The sequence below is a fragment of the Globicephala melas genome, chromosome 13, assembly GCF_963455315.2.
Source record: "Globicephala melas chromosome 13, mGloMel1.2, whole genome shotgun sequence".
In the NCBI taxonomy this organism is placed as follows: Eukaryota; Metazoa; Chordata; class Mammalia; order Artiodactyla; family Delphinidae; genus Globicephala; species Globicephala melas.
Window position 1 is genome coordinate 62,902,163 of NC_083326.1, and position 10,681 is coordinate 62,912,843.

The window sequence follows — 10,681 nt, forward strand, 5'->3', positions numbered from 1 at the left end:
CTGGCCTGGGAAAAACGCTTCACAGGCAGGTTTCAAGATGACTCATGACCACTGTCATTGTGGCCCCGTCCAGGTCACTCCGTGGGGACACTCACAGCAAATAAAGTCAATAAACAGGGGAAAACGCAGGCCTGATCCAGGGCCAGCCAGGGAAATGCTACAAGAGCAGAACTACCTGTTTTTGTCTTTCCGATAAGAGTCAGGGCTTCTCCCCTTCCTAGCCCCCAACGGACAGTGTCCTGTCCTGCATGACCAAGACCGTTATACCAGCTTCCGTGGAAAAACACACAGGACAGGCACCGGCCTGAAAACAGGCCAGGGGTGCGGGCCCAAGTCCTAGAAAAGGGACAACCGCCAAGTGAGGAGTTTAACAAGGCCGGATGCACACCTGGGGCCACAAGGTGGCAGTTGGGGAGGGGCGCTCTGGCCGGGCTGGGAGGGGCGGGGAGAGGACGCAGGGAGGCGTGGCCGGGAGGGGGCTGGGAGGAGGGGCTCGGAGCGTACCTCAGGGACCCCCCGCCCCGCCCAGGACCCGGCTGCAGGGAGACCCCGAGTCCCCGAGTCAGCCCGGACTCGCTCTCCCCGAGACACCCCGCGCGATGTGACTGGACGCAAAGAAATGGACACTCAGGCAGCTTCCAAAAGAGGCGAAACCGTTTATCAAGGCAGCGCCGGCGCGGTATCTACAGTTATCTACAAATATCTACAAGTATCTACACCGCCTGCAGACGGGTTCTCGGGTCGTCTACACTGCAACTGCCAGCCGGGCCGGGGGACGTCGCGGTCTCGCGGAGAACAATAAATATCACTTCCTTCCGGCGCGAACCGCGCACTTTGGCACTGGCTGTGCGGACCCGGGGCCCTCGAGGCCGAGGAGGGACCCGCGGTGGCCCTGGGGCCAGGGAACCAGGTCCTTGGACAGCTCTGGGGCTGGCGGATGGAGGCCCCACGGCTTGGAGGCCCGGGAAGGGGGCCTGCGGTGGCCCCGGGCTGGGTGGACCGGACCCCCAGGCGGACGCCCACATTATCTGGGGCAGTAGTCGTAAGAGCCGGGCGGCGCGGCCCCGGCCGATGAGTACATGCTGGCGGCAGCCGCAGCAGCGGCGGCGGCGGCGGCGGCTGCGGGGCTCACGGCGGGGTGGTGGTGCGGGTGCGCGTGCGGGTGCGCGTGCGCGTGGAACCCGTGGCCGCGCAGGCCCGGCAGCGGGTAGGGCGCTGGCCGGCTCTTGGCCCCGAGGTAGTGGTCGTAGGCGGTGGCCGGGTACTTGTAGGGGTGGTGGTGCAGCGGCTCCGACGCGCCGGGTGCCTCCAGGCGCAGCTCGGGGTGCGGGGGGCTGGGCCGGCCTCCAGGCGCGCCGGGCAGCGGGACGCCGGACCCGGGCAGCGCGGGGCTCAGCACCCGCGCCAGCAGCTGCGGCGGGTGCGCCGGGTCCCCGAGCACGGCCGGGCCGCCCGCGTCGCGCTCGAATTCTCGCCGGGCCTCGGCCGCGTCTGCGGGGAGGGCCGAGGGCTGAGTCGCGGAGAGGCCCGCGAGAACGCGCCTGCCCCCGCTCCGCGCCCCTGCCCAGCCCCGGGCCCTCCCCGGGGGCCCGCGCCCTCCACTGGGACGGCGGGCGGGGCGGGCAGGCGCAGCCGTCGGGCCGGGCGGGCGAGTGCGCGCTTGCCTGCCGCCGCGGCCGTTGTGCAACCGGCGCGCGAAGGCCGCGAGCGCCCCTGCGGCGCGGGCGAGGCCGGGCGCTGCCGTCTGCCCAGATCCCACGACCCCGGCCCTACCTTTCTCAGCGCCGTTGGGCTGTGTGGGTGAGGCCACGGGGTTCCGCGAGCGCGCAAAGGCGCTCATGAGCGGCAGTGCGCTGGGCCGATGGTTTCGGGGCCTGCGGGAGGGAGATGGGCAGCGTGTCAGGGGGCGCCCGGCCAGGCGCCCGCGCGCTCGCTCGCCGTCTCCTCGGGGGACACTCACCAGTCCTCGGGGTCGCAGTCTCGAAAACCTTTGGCGAAAGGGTTACTGGCGATCTTGAGCTGGGTAATCTGCAGGAAAGCGGGCACTGAACACCCGGCTCCAGCCCCTGTTCTTGGGGCCACCGGACCTCGGTGGAGCGGAGGGGAGCGTTAGGAGAGCCCTCCCCCACTCAGTAAAGGCCCCTCTACTCTCCGCTGACCAGAAATGCCTGGCTCACAACTGCTCTCTCCCCTGCAGGGGTTGTGCCTCTCTCCTGGGGCAGGGGTGCTGGGGAGACCCCTTTCTCGCTAAAGAACCTGTCTTTTCCGTCCCAAGTGATTAGGATAGAGACCCCCACCCCGCTGTGGTCCAGAGTGGAGGAGCACCCTAGGAATCTGGGTAAACTGCGCATCAGGCCCCTGATGGGGAGTTTCCGGAATGGTTTGGAAAACAAACTTTCAGGCCACAGTGACAGTTCCCCCTTGAGAGGTCAACCTGATAGGAGGCTGGTCCGCCTGCAGCAGAGGGGAGGGGGCGGCCTGAGGCTCTGGGGGTGGGGCTCCATCGAGTGGGGTTTCCAGGAATGGAACCTTCTGTCCCCCAGGCAGCAACTGAAAATTGCACCCCTGCCCAGAAGTGTTGACCGGGCCACCCAGGGCCTCACCCGGTGGTTCTGGTAGGCAGTGACCGCAGTGAAGCGTGTCTCCTCAAACACAAAGGTTTTGAAGTTCTCCTCGGCGTATTTCTCGCTGTCTTTGCGCGGGTCCACATAGACCACGTGGAAGCGTGGCTGGTATCTGTGCATGGAGTTGAGAATAATCTGGAAGAAAGGTGGTGAGGGCCGAGCTAGGAAACCAGCCAAGGTCCGGACGGGCAGTGAGCTTCCAGACAACTCGGCAGAACCCTGAGCTCCCAAAAGGAGGCTGGGCCGTGGGGCATCACTGCCTGGATTCCAAAGGCTGCTGCCCTCACCCCCCCACCCCGCATGGCCCCATCCTTTCCAGTTAAAAAGCCTCCAGCAAAACACAAGGAGTGGGGAGAGGGAAGCAGTGTGACCCATCAGTCCCCGAGCCCCTGACCGGAGGGCTAGCTCTCCTCGGCCTGTCCCTCATCCACACCCAAGCTGCCCAAGCTCTGCCTCTGGCTCCAGTCAGCAGGGACTCCCGAGGGCCTGCTGGGGGACAGGGCGGTAGCCTGGGGGGGTCGCTCACATGGCCATTGTCGTCCAGCAGGTTGTTAGTCAGCTTGAGCTTGTCGAAGGAGACGATTTGCTTCATCCACTGTGCCCCCTTGGCCGGTGAGTCGGGGTGGTAGTGTACGCGGCCGGGCGTGGCGGGGTCTGCCTTCCCGGCCACCAGCCAGGATGAGCTGTGGAAGGCGTACCTGGGACGCCGGGGCAGGGGCCACAGCATGCTGGGGTGAGGGCCTTGCCGAGGGAACCCCGAAGGTGCCTCTGATGAGGTTCCCACAGGTGAACGGGGAGCTTTTCCAGGGGCAATGTGAGGAAAGAGAAAACTCCCCGTCCTGATACACAAGCGGCAGGAAGCGACCAGAGGGAGGAAGCCGGGCCCTGGCGCCACATTTCGCCGCACGCGGGTCGCTGCTCTGGGCCTCCTGTGTCGCCGGCGCGGCGGGAGCCCAGATTGGGCCACGCCGGCGGCCTAGGGCGCAGGGCGGACCAGGTTCTCTTTATTAATTGCTGTTAATTGTCCGGGCGGCCAGGCCCGCCCTGCATAATCTCTCCTGGCCACCCCACCTTTCCTGCCAGCTCTGGGGCCCAGCGTTCCCGGGGGGTGGGGGAAGGGACGGGGTGCCGGCGCTCACCTCTCGGGAGAGGGGGACACGGAAAAGGCAGGGGCTGTGTGCGAGGGGCCAGACGGTGGGGGCCCAGCCTGCATGACCCCCTGAGGGCCACTCCCCAGAACTGCTGGGGATGGGGCGTGTGGGTCTGGGGTCTGGCAGGAGTGGGGAGGGGGCACCGGTCACTACTGTCCTGGGCCACCCACCCTCACCAGCCTGGCCAGGCAGGGACCCACCGCCCTCCAGGCCCGGCTGGGCGCTCACCGGTAGCGCTTGTCGTCCACGGGCACAAAGTCCATGAGGAGCATGTAGTCGGCCATGGGGTCCATGCCGAAGAGCTTCACTTGGAAGGTGGGGAACATGCGCCTGGGGGCGGTGGGACCTCGGTCACCTCAGGTGGGGGAGGGCAGGGCGACCCGCCTCCACCAGCCCAGGACATGGCCTCCCCGCCCGGCCGGCCGCTGTGCTGGGTGGGGAGGCCCCTCATCGCATCTCCCCTCACTCATCTGCTTGACTAACCCGACCAAGCCCCTGCCCAGCCGAGGGTGAGTGGACCGCAGGACAGCCCCCTGCCCCCTTTTTAGAAACACAACAATGGCGAACTCAGTGCTCGAGCCAAGCCTCCACTCTTGAACATAGGCCTTTGGCTTCTTCCGTCAACTCTGCCCATGTAGACCCAGCCTAGCAACTGCCGATCCAGCCGTCCCATCCCGAGCTAGCCTCAGCCGGCAGTAGCACCGGCCCCCGGGATCCTCCGCCCTTGGGCAGGCCTCCCCTGCTCGATCTCATCAACTGCCCTAAGCTCCCGGCTCAAACAAAGTGAAAGCGAGGCAGCCCGTGTGATTCTGAGGAGTCCCAGTCGCCCTTTCGGCTGGATCTGCGGCTGCTCCCCAGTCCCTCCAGTAAGGCCGAGCCTTGGAGTCCACAGTCCCGACTCTGAGGCCCTGCCTCCCACCCAGTGCTGGAGTCTCCCCACCTTCCTCGGGGACACACGCAAGTTCCCAAGACGCAGCTACTCAGGGCTGACTTGGCTTGTGTCCTTGGGGTCCCCTAACTCTCCCCTCCCCGGGCTCCGACTCGGTGACTGACCCGGGCTCTGGAAAGGACATTCTGTGGCTCGTACCCTGGGCACTGGCCATGGGCCGGCCTTGCCCTGAGTGTGGGCCGCTGGGTCCTGGAGGACAGCATGAGGCCCCCACCTGCTGGTCCTGCAGCTTCCCCTCACAGGCAACTCCTTGCGGGCGGTGGGCAGAAAACAGATGCCAGCCCTCCTGGACAAGCCTGCCACGCCTGCCCTCGCCTCGGCAGGCCGGAGAGGGCTGCAGAATGCTGGCTTCTGGGGCGAGCCTGGCCCCGCCGAGGCCCTTGCTGGGCTGGACTGGGCCGGAGGCTGGGGCACAGTCCTCATGGGGTGGCGGGGGGAGGCCAAGTGCCCAGGCCAGCGGGAGAGCCTGGAGAAGACCCCTGATCTGGAGCTGGGCACAGGCCCCAGGCTCCCAGGGCGGACGCCGCGGCACGGAAAGAGAAACCACGAGCAGGCTCTGCAAACAGGCCCTGAGCTCCCGTTGGCTGTGTGGACCCAGAGCTGGTGTCTCCTGTGTACACTAGACACAGACCGGCACCCGCCTTTGTCTGCCGGTCAAATTGGTTGCATCGCAAAACTTGTTCCCCTTCTCTCTGGGCCCTTAAAACAAACACAGGCCAATTGAAGGCGGCGGCCCCAGCAGCAGAGCCAGGCCCCACCATCGCCCGAGACGTAGGCCTGAGAAGACTGGATAGCAATCTCCCCTGAAACACAGCACAGTTTTGAAGGGTCTTAACTCTCTCCTACAACGTTCCAGACCATTGCCCCATGGCCGGGCTGCGCCTCTATTTAGCCCGGATGGACTGAACTAGGGAACCAAAGAAGGCAGTTTCCTCTGAAAAGTTGGGATCCACTGGGATCTGCCAGTTGGTGAGGCCACTGGGAGGGCCCGGCGAGCTGAGCCGGCCCCTGCTTCAGGCGCCGGCGTCCTGGGGCTGAGGGTGCACCCGGGCGGCCGCGCTCCTCCGCCGGCCCCTCCGCCCGCGCGCCAGGCGGCTGTCGCCGGAGCCGGGACCCAGGAGCGAAGGAGCCGGCCGCGCCCCCACCCCGCTTGCCGGCCCCGCTCGCGTGCGTCGGACCGAGGCGCGCCGCTAGGGAGGGGCGCCCTGACCTGCCGGCCTTGGTGACGATCATCTCGGTGCCCAGCTGGTTGAACTCGTCCCACAGTGCCTTCATCTCCAGCTGCACGCTCACGCTGGCCACCTTCGCGTTCTTCTTCACCGGCGCCTTGGCGGCGGCCGCGCAGCTGGCCCCGGGGCCCTCAGGCTCGGCAGCGGCGCTGGTGGCGGCCCCGGCGGCCGGCGCGAACGGGTAGGCGTGCGGCGGGCCCGGGGCGCCGGGGGCGGCGGCGGCGCACGGCTCGTAGCGCGGCGGCGGGGGCTCGCGCGGGCCGTACGGGTCGGCGCCCGGCGACGCGGCGCCCGGGAAGCCCCCCGCCGCCCCCAGGCCGCTCAGGCTGCTGGCCGTGAAGGCTGCAACGTCGCAAAAGTGCGAGAGCTGCGTGAGCCACGGGCTGGACACCGCGGAGATCATGACCCGCGGGCCGCGCCGCCCCGCCGAGGTGAGCGCTGCCCCGCGCCCCGGGCCGAGTGGCGGGCGCGCGCTGCGCTGCGCCCCGGGCCGCGCCGCCCCACGCCGCCGCCCGCGGAGCCGCCCCGCCCCGCCCCGCCCCGCGCCGCGCCCCCGCCCCCGCCGAGACAATGGCCTCCCCCAGCCCCCTCCCCGCCCCCGCCTCCTCCCGGCCCCCCGACCGCCCGGACCGGCTCCCCAAAGCGAGCGCCCGCCGGCCGCCCCTCGCTCTGCCGCCCTCCCGCGTTGCACTTCTCTCTCCGGGCTCTTTGCAATTTGTTATTTCCTTACCTTTGTCTTCCTCGTTCAAGTCTCCCCTCCGCATCCTCTTTCCTCCTTCCACTATCTCTCTCGAGTCTCCTTATTTCTGCTTTATTTTCTGCCTCTTCCTCTTTTTCCTGCTAGCCCCTCAGCGCTTTGTCTTTCTTTTCAGTCTGCCTGTCCCCCTCCTTTCTGCGTGCGTCTCTCTGTTATTCATGGCTTTTAACTCTTTTTTTTTTTTGAATAAAAACTGAACTCTTTTTCTTTTTTTATGACTCAACTTTCTTTCGTAAAATTTCCTCCACTTTCTTCTCTTTCGTTCTTGCCCTCTTCATTTCCTTTTCATCTTTCTTCTTTTGGGTTTTCTGTTTTCTCTCCTTTTCTCAATTTCTTTTTCTCCCGCTGCCCCCCGCCTTTTCCGTGTCCCCTGACAATCTCACGCTCCTCTCCTTTCCTCCCGCCTCTCTGAGCTCACGGCCCCTCTGCCACCGCCTTTCTCTGGTCCTTCTTTCCTGTCCTCCCAGCCTCCCCTCGCCCTCTTCTGCTCCTGTGTCTAGCTGCGTGCGGGTCTCTGCAGCGGGGTCCCCAGGCTGGAGGGTCCCCAGGCTGGACGGGGGCACAGAATTTGGGCAGGATGCCCCCCTTTCTCTCCACCCTAGAGTCCAAGCTAGAAGCCTGGAACTCACCCCGCCAGAGCTCCCTCCACCCGCTCTTTGCCCGGATCCTGCCAACCCTCTTTGCTTGGGCCCCACGGCAGCAGGGGCAGGGGATCTGGCGGGCGGGTCCGTGTAGACGTAGCAGGAGGCTCACCTTCCATGTCCCTGGTGACGGTGCTGAAGTGCATCCCGGCCGGGGATCCCAGCAGCCTGCGAAGCTTCGCCGGGTCGGAGAACCCGGGTTCCAGGCGAGCGGTGTGCTCTGCGGCCTCTGCTGCAACCAGAGAGGCAATGCTGAACGCGCTGGCCCGGGGAGACAGCGGGCTCCGTGCGTCCATAGGCGCCTGGCGGCCTGACCGGCGCCGCCTCCGACTGCGTGCACCCGGCCCCACCGAGGCCGGCCCAGCCCTCAGGCCCCGGGGGCGGGGGCCTGCGGTGCCACTCACAGCCGCCGGCCCTGGGCCCAGGGGATTATGGTGTCACGGCCCCCCACTCTGGGCCGGTGGCAGCCGAGGGGCCCTGATGGGTTGAGAGCCCTGGGGGTGTGGGCCCTCCTGCTTTTCAAGGTCCGGGCCCCTTGCCTCTGCTCCCAGGGGCCTCCATGACCAGCACCCCTTGGACATCCCGCTGCTCCCCGAGGCCTGGGTTCCCTCTGTACAGCGAAGCCATCAGCTTCCCCAGCCCCCGAGGGGAGGTGGGGACGCTGGGAGCGCCCAGCCCCAGCCCGAAGCTGTGGGGCACCGGCCCTGCCCCTGTCCTCCCGCCTCCTCTTCCCCGGCTGCCCCTGCACCTGGGTGAGGAGAGGGCAGTCTGGGCTCCGGCACTGGCCACAGGCGGACAGCCCCAGGGCCACGGCGTCGTCCTTTCCTCGGTGCTCAGGGACAGGACCCAGCCCAGCAAGCGGCCCCCAGCCCTCTTCGGTCGGCTCACTGTCGTGGCTGGGGACCCTGAGCAGAGGGACGCCGCCCAGGCCAAGCAGCCCGGGAGCCCGAGCGTCACGCGCACCCGCGCGCACCACCCGCCTCTGGCCAGGACGCTTATACATCCGGAGGGTGGGCAGTGCCCGCTCCTCCAACCTCCCCGCGCACCGGCCGGGTGCAGGGAGGGCCGGGGGCGGGGCCTGGACTGGCCGAGGGAGCCGAGGACACGTCGGAGGAATTCAGGCCGCCGGCCGGGTCGTATGCTGCCCCTCGCTCACCACCCACCCCACAGCCAGCCTGCCCGCCTGGGAAGGCCCTGCTGCCCAGTTGGGCCTTCAGGCCCAGGCATCCCAGACGCTAAGACCTGACTTGGCCTGTGCTTCCGCGCACCTACTGCTTCTGAGGCCTCTCTGCCCAGTTCAGGGCATCCATGGCCTTCCAGTCCAGAGTCTCCCCAGCAGGGCGCCAGGCCTCCCTGCTCCCAGGATCCTCTCTGGCCCTGCACTGAGGCTCTGGCAGTCAGGCCTCCATTTCCAAGGCCTCTGTTGCTTTGCCTGCGCTTGCCTGGACGGGAGTGGGAAGCAGCAGCCTCTCTCAGGGTTTTTACAGTCCCAGGGCCTCAGATCCCAGGCTGGAGGGGATGCTGGCTCTGAGGCAGGAAGGCCCAGAAACTGGGGACCTGGGAGTGGGCTCCAGCAGGAAACGCCTGGCTCCCGGGCCTGAGGTCCAGGAAAGATACATGGCTGGAGGCAAGTCGGTGAGCATGTGGGCCCAGCTGTGTGACTGGGGTGGGTGCGCGTGACCTCAAGTACAGTGAGCCCTGCCCCACCCCCTAGGCTGGGGCTGCAGCTTTGTGGACCATGCCAGAAAAGGGAAACTGTTGCCAGGGTGTGCCCCCCACCCAGAGTGGCCATGTGGGGCTGTGACAGTGACAGTGATCTGTGGGGCCCAAGAGCAGGTCCAGGGAGTGGTGTGATGCGCCAGGCCTCCAGGACCCCAGGTGGAGATGCTCCTGGTGGAGGGAGAGCCCGGCTGGCAGGGGAGTTGGTGGGGGCAGGTCATGGTGGTGCTGCAGGAGGGGAGCCCGTGCTGAGGGTCTGCACCTAGAGAGGCATGCAGAGCGGTCACCATGGGTACCTCTTGCTGGTGGTCTGCATCCAACCTGCAGGTGGGTGCGTGGGGTGCGTGTGGTTGTATGCCATCTGGGATGTGTGCTGTCCTGGCATGTGGGGGTGCCCGTGGTTGTGTCCTGTGCACCTGGGGAGCCTTCCTTGTATACCTGGGCGAACACCTGAAGACAGTGGGCAGGTGCCCAGTCTGAGGCAGACACCAATGTTGAGAAAGGAGAAATGAAAGTGAAAAACTCTGGGGCTTCTGGAGTCGCAGGGTCAGCCTCCTGGGACACTGTCCTGAGGTCCCTGGCCCTCGGAGTCTGAGGTGGTAGACAGGAGATGGGGTCCTCCCAGCCCCTCATTAACCCCTTCATGCCTGAGCTGGGATCTGGGAGGCCACGCTAGGTGGGGAAAAGCGCGGGAGCAGAAAGGACGCTGTGGCATGGGCCAATGGGCCAATTCTGGTCGAGAGAGCGCTGGAGGAGGTCAGGGCCCCCCCGTGCCGCTCCGCCTGGGACTGGCAACCCTGCTTCCCCGGCTGCAGCTACTCACCCGAGCAATTGCAGACCCCGAACCCCTCTGTCAACGCCCGGTCCCTGCTGGAATCCAACTGCAGGGGCCCAAAGAGGCCTGAACGCTGCGGAGTCACCGCCTCCCGCGCCTCCGGGGTGAGCTCCTCGGACCCTCCTCCGTCCCTCCCGGAGCGATCCGCCGCTCTCCTCACCGCCCGCCACCGCCCCACCCACAGTGCCCCCACCGCCCAGACAGAGCTCGCGCCCTCTGGTCCCGCGACGCCCCGCACACCGTGTCCGCGCGCGCCGCCGCCTGCGGGAAGTCCTCATCCCTCACCTGGAGCGGCCGCGGCTCCCTTCCGCCTCGCTCCCCCTGCCGGCCGCACCTCCGGGAGCGCGAGGTAGGAGGTCTGGCTGGGCGCCGGCCCGACCGGGCTGGAAGGGCTGGGTGCTGCCGGGGGTCGTGCGCTGCTCGGGCTCTGCCTCCTTAGGGCGCGGCGTGCCCCTCCACCTGGGACGTGGGCTGAAGACAAGACCCGCATTTCGCTGCGCCACTTGGCAGCGAAGGGGGAACTAGGATGAGACCACTTTACAGGCCCTAAAACCGAGGCTCTGCTTTGACCGGCCTCCGCGAGGTACGGGGACCAGAAGTCTAGCTGAGGACAGGAGGCGGCAGGGGCGGGATGGAGCCGAGGCAGACGCCCATCCTGGGTGCAGAACGGGCTGCAGCCTTTGCTTCTCTCTGCGGGCCCTGCACTGGGTCCCACGTGGGCACTGGGATCCATCCCAGCGCTTCCCCTGGCACCTTGCGTTTGGAGGCTCACTCAT

The 10,681-nt window shown here is 67.1% G+C and overlaps 1 protein-coding gene across 2 annotated transcripts; it reads right to left on the reverse strand.

Annotated features, from left to right (window-relative positions):
• Positions 1–652: 652 nt before the first annotated feature.
• TBX1 (T-box transcription factor 1) lies at positions 653–8,315 on the reverse strand. 2 transcript variants are annotated; one of them, XM_060310992.1, is made up of 9 exons: positions 8,100–8,315; positions 7,464–7,583; positions 5,935–6,295; positions 4,004–4,105; positions 3,151–3,322; positions 2,604–2,759; positions 1,961–2,028; positions 1,774–1,874; positions 653–1,491 (listed from the first exon to the last, which is right to left on the reverse strand). In XM_060310992.1, exons 2-9 carry the CDS (start codon positions 7,495–7,497, stop codon positions 1,025–1,027), a joined length of 1,461 nt encoding a protein of 486 aa, XP_060166975.1. In that variant the 5' UTR covers positions 7,498–7,583; positions 8,100–8,315; the 3' UTR covers positions 653–1,024. The 2 variants fall into 2 exon arrangements, with proteins under 2 accessions (XP_060166975.1, XP_060166974.1); XM_060310991.1 differs by having other exon boundaries at positions 7,464–8,315.
• Between the last annotated feature and the right edge of the window lie 2,366 nt (positions 8,316–10,681).